The 18,198-nt window shown below is 41.3% G+C and overlaps 1 protein-coding gene across 1 annotated transcript in view; it reads right to left on the bottom strand.

Moving 5' to 3' along the window:
• Positions 1 to 18,198, bottom strand: part of NCKAP1L (NCK associated protein 1 like) — a 53,348-nt gene that overhangs the window by 23,717 nt on the left and 11,433 nt on the right. The window contains exons 5-20 of the mRNA XM_004053278.5: positions 15,733 to 15,789; positions 15,110 to 15,252; positions 13,883 to 13,973; positions 13,657 to 13,794; positions 11,792 to 11,840; positions 11,538 to 11,694; positions 7,358 to 7,414; positions 6,663 to 6,759; positions 6,013 to 6,122; positions 5,717 to 5,849; positions 4,920 to 5,001; positions 4,680 to 4,738; positions 4,320 to 4,465; positions 2,822 to 2,954; positions 2,403 to 2,522; positions 114 to 259 (exon numbers count right to left, since the gene is read on the bottom strand). Coding sequence (XP_004053326.1) covers positions 114 to 259; positions 2,403 to 2,522; positions 2,822 to 2,954; positions 4,320 to 4,465; positions 4,680 to 4,738; positions 4,920 to 5,001; positions 5,717 to 5,849; positions 6,013 to 6,122; positions 6,663 to 6,759; positions 7,358 to 7,414; positions 11,538 to 11,694; positions 11,792 to 11,840; positions 13,657 to 13,794; positions 13,883 to 13,973; positions 15,110 to 15,252; positions 15,733 to 15,789 — 1,718 coding nt within the window. The remainder of the gene's footprint in view (positions 1 to 113; positions 260 to 2,402; positions 2,523 to 2,821; positions 2,955 to 4,319; positions 4,466 to 4,679; positions 4,739 to 4,919; positions 5,002 to 5,716; positions 5,850 to 6,012; positions 6,123 to 6,662; positions 6,760 to 7,357; positions 7,415 to 11,537; positions 11,695 to 11,791; positions 11,841 to 13,656; positions 13,795 to 13,882; positions 13,974 to 15,109; positions 15,253 to 15,732; positions 15,790 to 18,198) is intronic.

The raw sequence follows: 18,198 nt of genomic DNA on the forward strand, positions 1-18,198 counted from the left end.
CCTCATTCCCCACCATGACTTGCGCTCTTTTCTTTCTGTGTCACCTTCCCTCTTTCCTTTCCTGCCTTCTTTGATGCAGTACCCAGCTGGCCGTCTAGGGCCCAGGTCCTCACTTGGTGACAATGCTGCGGTTCTTCCGGTGACTCTCCGCTCCTGGTTTGTCCCTCTCGGGCTCTCCTTTTCTGGGAGTCTGCCTCTGCTTCCTGGTTTTCTTGTTCTTGGCTTTGCTGATTGTAGTGGCACAATGCTTAGGTAGAAGCTTCAGAAACAAACACAGGTCAATGGAGAAAGATTTGTTGCTAAAATGGCATCTGACAGTTATAAAAAGGTTGTTGTCCATTGTTGTCTGTTATTTTATCTTTCTGCCTTCCTCTCTCTTTCTTTCCACACACCTCTTTCTTTAATGGGGGCCTATTCAGAATGTGCTCACCTCTTTCAGTTTTCATAAATATCTCTGTGTGTACAGGCTCTAAGTCTCAAGATGGCAGTGTCTTTCTGGGATCAGAGCCTCACTCCCACACCCACATCCTGAGAGAACCTTTCTTAATGGAAAAACTCAAGTATAAAGAACAAGATCTAAAAGTCCCACTCAATTGTGCTTTGCAGGGTCTTCCAATGTAGGAAAACAGTTATTTTTTGCTAGATGGAACAATCATCTCACATACTACATCCCTTCCTATTCTATCTCATGAGACAATTACCCACATCACCACAGCCCTCCAAAGAGTTCACAACGTGGCCAGCATTGTCTTTCCACCTTTTTTTTAAACAGCATATTTCTTGCTAATTAGCTTAAACATCAACCTGGCATCTCTTGTCTTCACTCAGACATCCTAGTCAGACATCTCCTTCAGGGTGACTGGAATTCTCTCCATTTACTCCAGAGCTGCTGAGCATGAGCAGGGCATGTCTGGAAGCTCCTCAGTTGAAATCACTCTGAGAGCAGCATAAGACCCACACAAGGAAACCAGTTTTGTTACTTTTAGTCATGCCTTCTTTTTTTACTTTTTTTAAATCCAAACTCTTGGCTGTTTCAAAAAAATCAAGTCCACCTTGATGGAAAAAGATGTGTCAACCCTGAGATTGTGCAAAAGATTATGTGTCTGTAGCAGATTCTGAAAGCAGTTCCAAAATATGTAATTCCACTAGTAATGGCAATGCCAGTAATTATTTACTCAGAATGTTAACTTTAGAAAGCCTATACTCATTTGGTTGCAAAAGTTCTGGTATGTGTGAAAATTATTCGCATCATGTTTTAGTCATCCCTGAGACAGCACAAAGCAAATATCTTTACCAGTGTTCTTGCATGTAGTAGTTATTCATATTGACTGATGATCTCTTCTTGGCTTTCTCAGCCTTTTGGCTGAGATTAAGCATATTGAGTAATGAATATACCTGCAATTGTACTCATTTGCATATCTTCTTGCATTAATTATTTAAATTTATTTCAAACATGTATTTATACTCCCTTTTCTCTTAAACTGGGACATTCCCCAAGGGCAGGAATTGTGTACCTTCCTTCTGGGTCCCCACCCAAAAACCCAGCACAGGGCTTTGTGCCCGGTAAGTACCAACTAATATAGCAGGTAACATTTATTGAGTGCTTTATGTCAAATATTAAATATACCCTATTTAATCCTTAAGACACTTCTGTAAAGAAACTATTTTTATCCCCATTGTATGTAATTTGCATATGAAAAATAAAAAGGTTAAGTAATAATGTAACTGTGCATCTGTATACACACACACACACACACACACACTCCCCTTTACTAAGCCTGACTCAAACCCAGGAAAGGTGGGTAGTCTGGAAAACCCAGAAGACTCCAGGGCAACAGCAAAACAAGTTTCTCATTTTCAAATTTTCTGAAATTTAGGTTGAACTAATTATGACGAGGTGCTAAGAGTCAGTCAAGGGAGGAGAGGGGAAAAATAAGAAGAAAAAGGCAAGAAAGCAACCTTGAGGATAAACACAGAAGAGGTGCTTCAAAATGTCCAGATAGCCACAGATTAAGATGCAGATAGACGGAAAGATGAGACAAGACAGGTGACCTGGGGGCCACTGTCCTTAGTATGTGTACGCAGGGCAAAGAGAGGAGGGGTAAATTAGAAAGTTAACTCATCTCTCAGAACTCTTCAAGTGAGAGCACAGATTTTGTTGGAGTGCAGCTGTTCAAATAAGAGTATTTTTAGACACTTCTATCCAGTCCTAAGGGAGGAAAGACTGAAGGGACTACACTAAGAAAAGAATTCTGCCATAAACTCAAGTACAGAAAGGCCCTAGCCCTACTTCAGAGAAAGAGTTACTGAGCTTGGCATCTGAGAGGGAAACAAAGTTAGATAGAGGGGAAGGCACTGAGGGCTGGCAGAGGGGAGAGTGAAACAGAGAGGGCTGAGTCTACCTGCTCGCTCAGGTTTCGCTGCTCAGCACAGATCTCCAGGACGCAATTGCTGGTCTGCTTGGCCAACTCCTCCAGGAAGGAGTTGCAGTGGTGAAGACCATGGTTCTTGAGGTGGGGGTACTATGGGAAAGAGGGACCAAAGAAGAGACTGTCATCACCAGCACGGCCACTTCTTCCTCACAATACTGCTCTCATCCCTTGCCTGAATCTTACAGAAGATTCCTACCCATTCCTACAGAAGAAGAAACTGAGGCCCAGAGACAGGATACATTCTACATCAAGCTGAGATATTTAGGGACTCATATCATACATCTATGTTTATACCCTTTCTGGGACCAAAATCAACCCTTGGAATTGTGTTTTGGGTGATAAGGATGATGACTAGAAAGATGACAGGGTCTGGAGATCAGGATACCTACCTCCTCTGGGCACATCTCATGAGTGCAGTGGACAAAGTGAGCACAAATCAGGGGGAAAGCAATGGCATAACGCAACATGGTAGGTTCCTCCAAAGTCATGGCAAACATCTTCTCAAAGATACGAAGATGAAAGCTGCAGAGAAACGGGGAGACTTTAAATCAAGATTTAGTCCTTATTAGTAAAGTGGTGAGTGAAAAATAAAGGAAAAGAAAAATAGAGTTTAAGAGCTAGTCCCTTTGAGGCGGAGAGAATATTCTTTCTTTCAAAAAACATTTACCGATATTTACCACTCCCTCCTTAATTTCTGTAACCCTTAAGGTAGAACGGAACCCAAGAAACTTAATCCTTCCAGACTTTTATAAAGGACCCCAGGCAAGTTTAATGATAATCTTCTTCCCTTTCCTTGCACAAAATTTGCTATACTTCCCTTAGAACCTTGGCATGATTTGGGCCATTCCCCCTAATTTAGAAGTCCTTCAGTAGTGTTAATTCACATTCCTCTCAAAATTTAACACTCAGGCTCCAGAAAATCTTCTCAAATTAATCCCATGAGACTGATCTTTCCTCAACCCATGTCCTCTCAACTTCATGTACTCTTTTACACTTTCTTACATTTGCAAGTACTATGTTGATGTCCTTTTCACATATAGGTATTATATCTCCCCAACTACATTGCTTACAGAAGGCAGAGACAACACATTGTGTTTTGTTGAATGAATGAGTAAGCTACATACTCCTTGTTTGATCCTTCAAAGGGTGGAATTATGTACAACAGTGGTCACCTAAAAACGTCAAGTGCTATCTAAGAAAGACAAACTCATTCAGCTCATTCTCCAAAGTCCCTATTCTCTAGGCCTCTCACTTATTTTCACTCCTGTCCACTAAAACTCAAAGTGTTTCCTGTTTCTTTTAAATCACAATGTTCCTAGAGTAAAAAAAAAAAAAAGAAATCTGAAGACGTTTCCAAAGAGAGGAGATTGAAACTAGACATATGGGCTAACTACCCCAGAGAAGGGAAGACTGTGTAAAATCCAAATGGCTTTCCACAAAAGAACAAAAGGGAATACAGAACAAAAGGAATCAACTTCAAATTCCTATCACTTAAGATTATTGGTAAAAAGCTGACACAAGTGAGCTGCAGAGTTTGAGCACCTTAAGGAGATCTCAAAAACAGTAACACTTTCCAATTGTCTAGGGGAATGACAGTCCTCCGCAGAGGCCAGGCAAGAGAGCAAATGAATTGATGAAGAGCTCTAGTTCAGAGCTTGGTGGCTCTCGCCTGTAATCCCAGCTACTTAGGAGGCTGAGGTACGGGGATTGCTTGAGGCCAGGAGTTCGAGGCCAGGAGTTCAAGACCAGCCTGGGCAACATAGTGAGATCTGTCTCTTTAAAAAAAAAATTTAAACAAAATTATTTGAAGTAAGTGGCATAATGGAGAAAAAAATGAAAAAAGGAAACAATAAAACTTTTTAAAGAGAGCTCTGAACCAAGACATACCAGAAAGTAGACAAATCAGAAGTTTCCACCAGCAATTTTTCTACTGAGTCCAGCATTCGGGAGTGGAAGACAATGAGGTTCATCACCTTGGCTAAGTCAGGGTTCTCATGCAGGTGCAGAGGGGCCTTAGCCACGCTAGTGTATGCCTGCGGTTGGAGTTGGGAAAGGGTGGAGAAAAATAAGATGAATGAAAAAGGCCCCCAGCCTTGGAATTACAGTTTGGCCTGAGTATGTCTTGTCCAATTAGCAGTTTTCAAAGTTGACTCACTCCATAAAGCAAATTTAGGAGATAAAAAGAGAAGGGATTGTGGGGGAGGAAGAATCTGAGGATGAGAATCTTTAACAGGAACAGATCATTACCTGTAGGCGGAACCAGTCCAGCCTCAATCCTGAGAATTCAAATTTTTCTCCATTATCAACTGCAAGAAAAATGGAAGTATAAAAGGAAACAATAAACAGCACACCAATATCCAACTGCATAGAATGGCAGATCCTCTTCAAAAACATCTTGTCCTACTTCCTGGCTCAAAGATCAATATTTCCAGATAAAAGATGTTCATCCTCACATATGTCCTGCCTCCCCCACCTCCCTCCAGTTACCTTGTTTGAGATTCAGAGAGGAGAGGATACTGACGAATGAGGACATGATGATGGACTCCTCCTCTGGACACACAGACAAGTTCTAAAAAAGGAGCTGCAGTTACTGTCAAGTGGGCACAGGTTCCCCAGGACAGAAACTAGGACCATGAGGCTCAGTCAGCATATGAAGGTAGAAAGAATTGCTAAGTGTTAAAAACAGAGAGAAAAAGCCAAGCAAGAGATGAAGGAAACTTTCCGGGTTCCCTGCCATTCTAACATCCAGTTTCTCTTTATTTTTCTCTCCTATTTCTATGTAATTTCACTTAGTGGGGAAAAAAAGACTGCTGAGATTATTAGTCCTTTCTTTTTCTTTTAACAAATATGAAGGGGCAGATTGGACCTTTTTTTTTTTTTTGAGACGGAGTCTCGCTCTGTCGCCCAAGCTGGAGTGCAGTGGCGCGATCTCGGCTCACTGCAAGCTCTGCCTCTCGGGTTCACGCCGTTCTCCTGCCTCAGCCTCCCGAGTAGCTGGGACTACAGGCGCCCACCACCATGCCCGGCTAATTTTTTTTGCATTTTTAGTAGAGACGGGGTTTCACCACGTTAGCCAGGATGGTCTCGATCTCCTGACCTCGTGATCCGCCCGCCTAGGCCTCCCAAAGTGCTGGGATTACAGGCGTGAGCCACCGCGCCCGGCCTAGACTGGACCTTTTGACACCCAACTTACAGAGCATGAGATTCAGCCAGAGTGGTTTCAATAGGAAAATCACTAGGGATCATCTTGAAATTTCCAAAGTATAATCAATTAAATATCATACCTGAATGATGTCACTGAGCACAAGAGCATCAAATCTTGCCAAGTACTGAAGGTGGTATTGCTGTATCACTTTGATGTGTCTTCGGACCAGAGACCTAATCCCCTCCAACAAGAAAAGTAGCTCTGCAATGCTCCTATAAAGTTTAGGATGAGAACAGAGATGAATAAGACTAGAAATATGAACTGAGACAAACACAGTGATAACAGGGCAGAAATTGAGACCTCCTAAGGTCATCTGATGCCTCCCTGTCCCCAGTCCATCTAAGGACAAGGTTCTTAGCCATGTCAAGTACTAACGAGTCAGCATAGTCCTCAGGTGTCTTTGTCTTGGTGACATTCTCTGTGTGGCGAACCAGCCAGGTGACCTCATCACGAATGAAGGACAGGGCCATGAAAGCAAAAAGAGCCTATGGAGGGGGTAAAGACTATTAGAATTTTCAACTTTAAAAATGGATTTCAAAGCACAGAGAAAACTACCATGATAATATAGGTATGGATGTAATTGTGTAGCCACAACAGTGTGAATAATAAACATTCAGACTCACCAAAAAACCTCAACTATAGAACACACAATCAGGCAGGTACACATGTTGACACTGGCTCACAATCAGTACCCTTCTCTCCCTAACAAATAAAGTTTTAGAAATATTTACTGGGCATTTATGTGGTTTGAAACAAAAAAACAAGCTCTGTCTCCAATTCGTTCACACTCAAATAGAGGATAAGACATGTATAAAAGTAACTATAATACACCACATACTACGTATAGTGCCAAAAAAAGAGATAAAAAAGGTTTTGGGATACTCCAAGAATGTTCAAGGGAATCACATATATACATACAAACGAATCACAAAAGACTCAGAAACGCAAAATCTCATGAGTGCCATGTAGCTACACAGTCTCTTATCACTGGCCATCATTCCCCTCCCAACATTTCTTCCTCTTGCCTTGGGACCCAGTAGTCCCGGTTCATCAGCCAACACAGTCTCCAGCTCCTTCACTGCCATCCGCAGAAATTGCCGCCGTTGACAATGAAACTGGCCACTAAGGAAGAAAAGGGGAGCATGACTATCACCTCTCCCACCCTTAAAAACCCTCCACAGGCAGCACAGAAGAAAGCTATATTTAGGAAGGGATATCAGGCAGAAGGAAGGTTCGATGCTCAAGTTAGACTTGGTTTCAAAAAGAAAAAAGGGCCAGGAGTGGTGGCTTTTGCCTGTAATTCCAACACTTTGGGAGGCCGAGGTGGGCAGATCACCTGAGGTCAGGAGTTTAAGACCAGCATGGCCAACATGGCAAAACCCTGTCTCTACTAAAAATACAAAAATTAGCTGGGCATGGTGGTGGGTGCCTGTAATCCCAGCTACTCAGAAGGCTGAGGCAGGAGAATCGCTTGAACCCAGGAGGTGGAGGTTGCAGTGAGCCGAGATCATGCCATTGCACCCAGCGTGGGCAACAGAGCGAGACTCTCTGTCTCAAAAAAAAAAAAAAAAAGAAAAAAAAAGAATTTATGGGGTAGCAGCAAGTTCTTGGGTTGAGGCAATAAAGCTGTACAGAAACTAACGATGGCTTAGGTGAGAACAAAAGTGAGAAGAGATTCCTATTCCATCCCCTCTCAGAGAGTGCATTCACCACCCTTTACCTGTTTGCAATTACATGTTCCTTGCTCTCCTTTATGTCTGCCACTCTCTTGCCATACCTGAGGATTGACACAAGCACAATGGAGTTGACCATGCTACCCATTAGGGCCCTTGCCTCACCTTCCCAGTCCTCAGAGAGTCCAGCCTATACCCTGGTGGGAGCATGGGCAGCCCTCACAGGCAGGATCTTTCCAAACCCTACTTCTCACCCTAGCCTATTAATAAAAGACTCACAGCTTAGAGATCATTCAACTCTACCTCATAATTTTACAGATACAGAAAATAATACCTAGGGAAGGGAAATGACTTGTCAAGGTCACATAGGGCTTTAATGGCAAAGCTGGGGCTAGACTTCTCTTCCTGTGCTCCTGCCTTGACTCCTTCAAATCAAGGTACTCTTCCAGGTTTGAGGGGGTTAAAGGGAGCAGTGTATAAATACAACACAGGCCCCGCTCTCAAGTAAAAGCAGTTACTCGATCTCTACCTTGGGTCCCATTCCCACCAACTTCCTTTCAGAATTTCACTGTATCAGTTATCTATTTAATACTTTAATCTCTCCTTCTCCACTGGCTTATTCTCTTCTCCCAACAAATAAGTTCAAAGCCTCCCTTATTCTAAGAAGATCCTTGCTTGACCCTGACAATCTACCGAATTCTGCTTATTTTCCCACACCACCAAACTTCTCTAAAGAGACACCTATACTCCCTCTACTTCCTCACCTCTCACTGACCCTTGAATCCCACGAAGCCTTCAGCACTAAGCAACTGCTCTCTCTAAAGTCAATGTGAACTTTTGAATCACCAAATTAGAAGGCCTTTTCATTGTTTTTAATTTTCTGCAATATTTGATTCTCCTAACCACATCTCTTTTTTTCTACTAGTGACCCATGCTCAGAATCCCAGCATTATCTTAGACTCTTTCCTCTCTATGTTCCTTATATTTGTTTTCTCTTGTCCTGTATCACTATTGCCACCACATTATTGGGACTTCATCACCTCTCATTTCCCTTCTCCAAACCACTACTTTATTGAACTAGCACAAAATCAAAGAAGTTTGGCGTTGGAAAGTATCTTAATTAAATCAAGATTCAACTTCACAGCAATCCTATTGGATAATTATTTTAATCTCTGCATAGCACAATGGAAAGAGAAAAGATTCAGAGTCCAGAAACCTGGAATTGTGTCCTAATTTCACCTCTTATTGAGTGACACTGAGACTGAGCCTCCATTTTCTCATTTATAAAAAAAGATATTAATACTTATTCTTGAATTTTCATGAAGATAAATTAGATCATTTATGTCAAAGAACTCCCTAAACTGTAAATCATACAAGTTAGTTGCTGCTCTTAGTGATGGAGAACTGAACACCCTTCGAACATCTCTTCCATTCCTTAGAAGCAGTAATCATTAGAAAGTTTTTTTCATGCATACGCCCAAATCCACCTCCTGTAACTTCTAAGTATTAATCTCAGATTTACTCTTTCTAACTCTGGCAATGGTTTTTAATGATAATACTTAATTGTTGAGAGTGTGAGAAATCAGTATTCTTATAGGCTCTTGACAATAACTGGTTAGAGCACAATTTGGTAAGAGCTATTAAAATTTGAAATGTACATACCCTTTACTTCAGCAATTCCACTTCTAAGAATTTAGCCTATAGAAATATTCACAGATTCAAGGCCAGGCGTGGTGGCTCACGCCTGTAATCCCAGCACTTTGGGAGGCCGAGGTGGGTGGATCACCTGAGATCAGGAGTTTGCGACCAGCCTGGCCAACATGGTAAAACCCCGTCTCTACTAAAAATACAAAAAATTAGCCGGGGGTGGTAGTACATGCCTGTAATCCCAGCTACTGGGGAGGCTGAAACAGGAGAAGCGCTTGAACCCGGGAGGTGGAGGTTACAGTGAACCAAGATGGCACCATTGCACTCCAGCCTGGGCAACAAGGGCAAAATTCAAGTCTCAAAAAAAAAAAAAGAAAAGAAAAAAATATTCACGGATTCACAAAGATATATGTCTAAGAATGTTCATTACAGCATTGTTTACAATGATTTTTTAAAATGGAAACAGTTTAAATATCCATCAATAGAGGATTTTGTAAATAAATTATGTTACAACCACATAATGTAATATTATTCAACTGTTAAAAATAATAAGTCTCTGTAGACTGATAAAGATATCCAAAATGTAGTAAGTTTTTTTAAGCAAACCATAGAACATAATATAGAGTGTGGATCCATTGCTTTTTAAAAATTACTTTCATAAGGTTGAAAATACATGCCATCTTTATATGTTTATACACACACACACACACACACACACACATCTGGAGGATGCACATCAAACTATTCTGGGAGGTGATAGTGTAGTCAACTTCCACTTTGCACTTTTTACATTTCTGGATGTTTTATTTGCAACCAGAAAAAAAATTGGTATTTTGACCCTTTCCTTAAACCCACTCCTCCTTCTCATTTTACCTCTCTCTATTCTTCCCTTTACAGTCAAACTTTGAAAGAGTTGTTTATTAAATTCCATATCTCTCACTTGCTCCTAAACTCACTGCAGCCCAGGTTTCAACTTCACCACTCAAATTGTTCACAAGAAGGGCACTAAAACCATCTTTAGAGCCAAATCCAATGAACATTTTTTCAATTCTTATTTTATTTGATCTCTCAACATCGTCTAACAGATCACTGGTCCTTCCTTCTAGGAATGCTTTCTTTGTTGGCTTCTCTTTTCCCTCTTCTTTTCAGTATCTCCCACTGATTTCTCTGGCCCTTAAATATCAACATACACAGAGGATTTTCCCATTCTGTTCTCACTCCACATGTGCTCCTGAGTAATCTCAACTACTCTTCTGGCTTTAATTACCAACTCAGCAATCTTTATCTGAATCCAGACCTCACTCCCAAGTTCCAGAACCATAAAATAGAAGGTCTAACACATCTGTCTTCAGTGTCCCACAGACATTTCAAAGTCAACCTGTTTAAAACTAACCACACAATCTTTCTCCCACAAACTGGCTTTTATCACGTGCTCTCTTATCTTAAGGAATGCCAGATATCCACGCCAGAAACCTCGACATCATCCTCAATTCCTCCTAATTTACTTAATTAATCTCTGCCTCTAGTTTTGCCCATCTAATTTCTTTTCTCCCATGCAGCCAGAATGATCTTTTCTAAAATGCAAATATGATCATGTCACTCCCCTGTCTGAAATCACTCAATAGTTCCCCATCCTCTTTGGGATGGATTCAAACTCCATAGCAAAGCATACAACATCCTAATTTACCTCTCCAAATTCATCTCTCAACATCTTCATTTTTATAACCCAGATGCCCATGCACTGAACTACATGAACTTCTCATAACTTGCCATGCTCTTTGTTGCCTCAAAAATCTTGATAGTTTCTCTGCCTAGAATATCTTTCTTTGCCTCAAGCAACTCCCCTACCTTTCTACCCAATGCGCAGGCACACACACACACACACACACACACAATTACTCACACATACACACACACACATACACACACTCTTCAACTGTTTAGCCTTTCAGATCTACCTGTCTCCAGGTTTTTCTAGATCCTGAGAGGCCAGTTTAAGTGTCCTTCTAAATGCTTCCACAGTACTTTGTGTTTACACATTATAATCTCTTACTCTATCAAACAATTTGTTTATTTTCTACCAGTTCATAGATTCCTCGAGAGCAGTCACTGTCTTTTTTTTTTTCTTTAACAAGCACATAGCACTTACAATGTACCAGGAACTTTTCTACCTGCTTTACAAATAATAACCCTTTTATTCTTCACAACAACCCTATGAGGTAGGCCATAGGGAGGTACTACTATTATCCACATTTTATAGATGAGGAAATTGAGGTAATGGCATGGGAAATTTGAGCAACTTGCCCAAGGCCACATAACTAGTGGTAGAGCCTGAATTCAAACCCAAGCAATCTGGTTTCAGAGTCTATGCTCTTAACCTCCATGTTGTCTTATTCATTATTGTATCCCTAAAACCCAGTGGAGCACTTAGCTAATAGTAGGTATTTAATGTATATTTCTTCAATAGTTAGAATTAATCGTTACCACCTATACCTGGGAACACTTGTGGAGACTGAAAAAGGATGTTGGGGGCGCTAAAAACTATTCAAGGAAGATCAGTTTGGCTCTCGTGTCTCTCACCCTTTCAAACTGCTAAACAGGTCCTCGGTGACTTTGTGCACCTGCAGCACATCCTCACGGATAAGGGTGATGTACAGGGAGCCCTGCAGACATAGCTTCCACAGCTTCTGGCACTGGCTATTGGAGTTGAGGCACCCATGACAAAGAAGAAACCCAACTGTAGGTGGGAAAACAGTGCAGAGGAAGACTTTTAGAACTTGTTCTTCATGTAACATGCTGCTTCATCCACTCCCATCTAATCCCACTAAACTTACTGATAATCCAGCGCTCCATTACTTCCACAGACAGATACTCACAGGCCATCTGTGAGAAGAGAAGCAAAGATGATCAGTTATTTAACATGGCCTTCCTCTAAAGGAGAAAGGACAAACTAGAATCTGAGTATCAAAACTAACTTTTGGCCAGGGGTGGTGGCTAACGCCTTTAATCCCAATACTTTGGGAGGCAGGGGCAGGAGGATAGCTTGAGGCCAGGAGTTCAAGACCAGCCTGGGCAACGCAGTGTGACCTTGTCTCTACAAAAAATTTAAAAATTAGCCAGACATGGCAGTGTGCACCTGTAGTCCTAGGTACTCAGGAGGAGGAGATAGGAGGATCTTTTGAACCCAGGAGGTCAAGGCTGCAGTGAGCTGTGATTGTACCACTGCACTCCAGCCTAGGCAACAGAGCAAAACCCTGTCTCTAAATTTTTTTTAAAAACTAACTTTTATTTTACCAGACTAGTTTAGGGCACATTGATAAACCAACAGCAGGGAAGCCTGCCAATAATGGAGGTGATGAGGCACTGGAAGTGGAGTGAGGGAAAAACAATACAGTTGAGAAAAGAAAGAGGAACTTGGACTGGAAGTCAGAACAAGCAAAAGGTTTAACATAACTTCTCTTCAACAGTTCAGATATTTTTAATAACAATAAAATGAGGAGAGCAAGACTCAAAAACCTTCTCATGCTTTCTGCCTGTGATGGTTAATCCTTTGGATTCTTTTACCGCTTAAAATGTAAATCACTCATTTGGCACTTATCACTAATCATGTACCATCAGTTGTATTTTATGACTACATGGCATATATTCCCTACCAGACTATAAGTTCTTTGAGGGAAGGACTTTGAGCCCACAGTCATCAAACAAAAACATTTATTAATTAATTGATTCCTGGCCAGGCACAGTGGCTCACACATGTAATCCCAGCACTTTGGGAGGCCGAGGCAGGAGGATCACTTGAGCCCAGGAGTTCAAGACCAGCCTGGGCAACATAGTGATACCTCGTCTCTACAAAAAAATAAACAGGCTGGGCGCGGTGGCTCACGCCTGTAATCCCAGCACTTTGGGAGGCCAAGGCACACAGATCACTTGAGGTCAGGAGTTCAAGACCAGCCTGGCCAACATGGTGAAACCCTGTCTCTACTAAAGATACCAAAAAAAAAAAAAAAATTACCCAGGTGTGGCGGCACATGCCTGTAGTTGCAGCTACTTGGGAGGCTGAGGCAGAAGAATTGCTTGAACCAAGATGGGGAGGTTGCAGTGAGCCAAGATCACGCCACTGCCCTCCAGCCTGGGCGACAGAGTGAGACTCTGTCTCAAAAATAAAAATTAAAATTAAATAAAATAAACAAAATTAGCCAACCATGGTGGCACACACAACTGTAGTCCCAGCTACTCAGGAGGCTGAAGTGGGAGGATCACTTGAGCCCAGGAGGTGGAGGCTGCAGTAAGCAGTGATCATGCCAGTGTACTCCAGCCTGGGTGACAGAGTAAGACACTGTCTCAAAAAAATAAAAATTAGTTAATTGATTCCTAAAATCAAGTTGCTGCTAGGCTTAATAGGTGCCTAATGACTCTGTTTCATCCATTCATTCATTCTATGAATATTTACTAAATTCCTTCTATGGACAGGCTAACTGCTTATAGATCACTTTTGTTAAACCACTAACCCTGATCCAAACAAAAGCCCCAAACCAACCATGATTTTTTAGCTACAAGAAGTGCTCAACTTAGAGACATACCCTAGAAGAAGACTAAAGCATTCTTTAGCACTGATATTTCCTGAAAGAAGCACCCTCTACAGAGATGATGGCCTTGGCAAAGAGAATGCTTCCACTAACAAAAGGAAAAGGGCACTCACTGTATCTGAATTAGCAGGGTTAATCATGGCTGGGGGGTTGCTGATGAGGCTTAGAAGTTGGGCACTGCGCCACTGCTCAGCCCCCTGGTTTCTTCGGACAAAGAGGAAATGCAAAGAGAGGAGGGCTCCACTCACAGCCTGTGGGGAAAAGCAAATGAAACCTTAGCGGCAATCATGAGGACAATATACTTTTGCCTGAGGAATTCTCCACTGTCAGGGAACTTGCCTTTGTGTGAGGCCCAAACTCTTCTGTCAGCTTCTTCAGAGGGTGGTCATACTCCAAGACCATCTGACCCAGACGGGCAAAACTGGGGTCACTAGAAGAAAGCAGAGGAGAGGGGTTACAGCCCTCCCTTACCCATGACTTGAACTCTTATGTTTGCATATAGGATAAAGATATGTGCATAGGCTGGCACTCCCCACCACCTCCAAAGATATACATACTACACTGTAAATTACATATAAAGATACCCCACTCCAGGCTCAGGTTACTAAGCTATGGCTAAATAGAAACAATTCATTTTGGGCAGGTCCATGAAATTTTCTTCCTTATAAGCACAAAAATAGGGTTGGACACATGATAGGTACTCTATAAATCTGTTAATTAGTTCAAAATCCAGTAATATGCCTAGATCCAAATCGTTATACAACCCAAAAGGATATATAAATATTCAAAGCTAACGGGTAAGGCATGTGTCTAGGTATCCACGTAGGCACGTGGGAATACACGTCATCATAGAATGATGTGCCACAACCCACTCTGATCCCTCTAGTCTTCATTTTTTCAGCCCTTAAATACTTACATTTGCACTAATGGAGGGGGACAGAACTGCAGACAATTCAAAATCCATTTACATTTGGCTTCAAATGTATTATCACGCATTAGTTACCTCTAATGGATTTACCTTACTAATATTATTCCTACCAACACTAAAAAGAATTTTCTTTGCCTTTTGTAATAACCTGAAAATCAGAGTAGAAGCCAGTCCAGGATTAAAAATTGTTCAGAGATGATGCAAATTGAATAATCCACTAGCAGATATTCAAGAGTTAGCCACAGTTGTCTCTCATTATAGCAGGGAGATTGGTTCCAAGACTCCCACGTATGCCAATATCCCGTGCATACTGAAGTCCCACAGTCAGTGCTGCGGAACCCACACCATTTAAAAAGTCAGCCCTCTGTAAAGGTGGATTTCACATCCCATGAACACTACATTTTCAATCCATGTTTGGTTGAAAAAAATCCATGTATAAAGTGGACCTGCGTAGTTCAAACCCGTGTTGTTTCAGAGTCAACTGAATATGTAAAAGTGTACCTTATTTTGCCTGGGTCAGTGTAGATTATAGGTTCTCATATAAGAAATCATGGCATCAATTTCCTTTGCATGAGGGACTCTCTACATCATAGCACCATGTGTGAGACTCTTCATATAATACTCTCGCCTTAACTCACCCATGCCCATGCAACATCTCATGGGCACAATTGTACATGCCAATGAGTATCCGTCGATCTTCAATCCGTGACAGAAGTAAAATGACTGAGGTGTAAGTCACAATCAAGTCCAGGTAACTCCGAGTGAAATCAAAGTTGAGATTCTACAAGGAAAATACATAGGAACCCAAGGACAGCATGGCCAATTAACCTGGATCTCCTTCTTTCCCCAACCACTCTGGACAGTGCTCGATATATTCCGAGTGAATCTATTTAGAAGTAGGAACTGACAGGATTGAAAAGAAGAATAAGAAAATTGGAACAAAAGTCAGGGGCTAAAAGTGAGCTCAAGATATAAGGAGGCCACGAAATAAGGTAGCTTTTAGGAGATGGAAAAGGTGAAGAAGATTTTTATGTAATTTTTTAATTAATTAAATCACATTGCTGATCTGCTTAACATGTAAATAATATTTTCACTTCAGCACTTTTTACAAAACAATTATAGTAGTCCTGAGAAGGAATAAACAAAATAGCCATCCTTCCAGTCCCTTCCCACCCCATCCTGTGACTAGACCTAGACCTCCTAACCTAGACCTGGCCTTTTCTTTGACTCTACGATAGAAGAGAATTGCATAGGTTCTTACGATATCAAAATGGCACTGGCAGGCATCAATGGTGTTGAGAAGTTCATATACATGATCCTGGGGGTGGAAGTGAAGATAAGAATTAATAAAAAATCAAAGAGAAGGTGACGTACTACCAGAACTTGAGGGAAAGGGACCTCTCTCTTAGAGGTCCTAGAAAGCCACCAAGTAACAGAGAAAAGTCACTGTCAAAAAGAGGGAGGAAGTTCCTCCTCAGTAAGCCACCAGTGGGCCCCTATCACCTACACTGCCAAATGCCTACATTTCCACAGGCACAAGTCTCTATTACATTACACACACTTTTCCTGAGCTTATCATCCCTATGCCCCATTCCTCCAAATAAAAAAGGTTGTAAAATGTAGATTATCTAATAGGTGGCTTCAAAAATGCCAAAAATCAAACCATTCGTATTGACAAACCACAAAGTAAGTCTGTTCCTGGATTCTATCTCCTGTTCTCAGGAGTTAATTATTAACAAATGGGAATACTGTCTAATTGTCCATGAGTTTCTATTTACTGACAATTCACTATGTGTGAGGTACTTACCAAGTAATTTGCATATACTTCATTTAACTCTCATTCTAGTATGATAGGGATTCTTCTCCTTTTCACACACAATTTTACCTAAATTAATATGCACTTTTATTGCAGACACTTCTTTCCCCCAACATCAGCACCCACCCTCCATCCTGCAGAACGCCCAGGTAAACCACTTTAACAACCTGATATTATTTTTCTTATAATATTTTCTTATTTTTCTCCCTATTTATATAATACTATTAGATTATAAAAGGAAAAGAGAGAGAGAGAAACAGGTTTTTTGGTCATTATTTGTGTTACAAAATTGAGGTAATATTATTCCCTGCTTGTAATTTTGCTTTGCTCATTCACTCCTACTTGCCAAAAGTCCTCAGAGTTATCTCCTAGAGCATGAATGCATTCTTTTTCATAGCTGCATAATAGCCCATGGTATACCACAATTCATTCAGCCTTTCTTCCACTGATTCGTTTTGTTCCTAGTTCCTAGCCTTATCCACTGAATATTGGTACTTTCATTTCTAAAAAAGTAAAATTGATAGATTAAGGAATATATATATATACATTTTTTAATATGTTGCCAAAAGATTTGAACAGGCACTTAATACCATAAAAAAAATATGATGCCAAGCATGGCGGTTCACACCTGTAATCCCAGCATTTTGGAAGGCTGAGGTGGGAGGTTGACTTGAGGCCAGGAGTTCAAGAGAGCCTGGCCAACATGACAAAACCCCGTCTCTACTAAAAATAAAAAATAAAAAATTAGCTGGGTGTGGTGGCACATGCCTGTAATCACAGCCACTCAAGAGGCTGAGGCACGAGAATTGTTTGAGCCTGGGAGGCAGAGGTTGCAGTAAGCTGAGAGGCGGAGGTTGCAGTGAGCTGAAATCATGCCACTGCACTCCAGCCTGTGTGACAGAGCAAGACTCTGTCTCAAAAAATATATATATATTTATAAGAAGCACATGAAAAGATGTTCAATGATATTAGCCATCAGGGAAATGCAAATTTAAACCACAATAAGATATCATGACACACCCACTGGAATAACTAAAATGTAAGTCTAATAATAGCAAGTGCTGATGAGAATATAGAGAAACTGAAGTTCTCATATATTACTGGTGGGAGGATAAAATGGAACAACTCTGAAAAAAGGTTTGGCGGTTTCTTATAAAATTAAATATACTCTTACCACATGATTCAGCAATTCAACTTCTAGATTTACCCAAGTGAAATGAAAAATATGTCCCCACAAAGATTTGTACTTGAAAGTTTGTAGCAACTTACACATAATGGCCTAAAACTAGAAACAACTCAAATGTCTATCAACAGGTAAATGGATAAATAAATTGTACCCATGCAATGGAATAGTTCTCAGCAAAAAGGGGGACTGAGGCCGGGTGCCGTGGCTCCCGCCTGTAATCCCAGCACTTTGGGAGACCAAGGTGGGCAGATCACCTGAGGTCAGGAGTTCAAGACCAGCCTGACCAACATGGAGAAACCCCGTCTCTACTAAAAATACAAAATTAGCCAGGTGTGGTGGCGCATTCCTGTAATCCCAGCTACTTGGGAGGCTGAGGCAGGGGACTCCCTTCAACCCAGGAGGCAGAGGTTGCAGTGAGCCAAGATCACACCATTGCACTCCAGCCTGGGCAACAAGAGTGAAACTCCATCTCAAAAAAAAAAGGGAGGAGGTGGGGGACTGAATCACTGATACATGCAACAACATAGATCAATCTCAGAAACATGATGCTGAGTGAGAGGAGCCAGACACAAAAGAATACATGCTGTATAGTTTCCCTTTATTTGAACTGCTAGAAAAGAAAAACCTATTCTAGAAAGTAGATCAGTGGTTGCCTGGGGCCAGGAGTGAAGGGCAGGGATTGGCTGAAGCTAAAAAAAAAAAAAGGCACAAGGAACCCTTGGGGT

Source organism: Gorilla gorilla, chromosome 10, assembly GCF_029281585.2.
Source record: "Gorilla gorilla gorilla isolate KB3781 chromosome 10, NHGRI_mGorGor1-v2.1_pri, whole genome shotgun sequence".
Taxonomy (NCBI): Eukaryota; Metazoa; Chordata; class Mammalia; order Primates; family Hominidae; genus Gorilla; species Gorilla gorilla.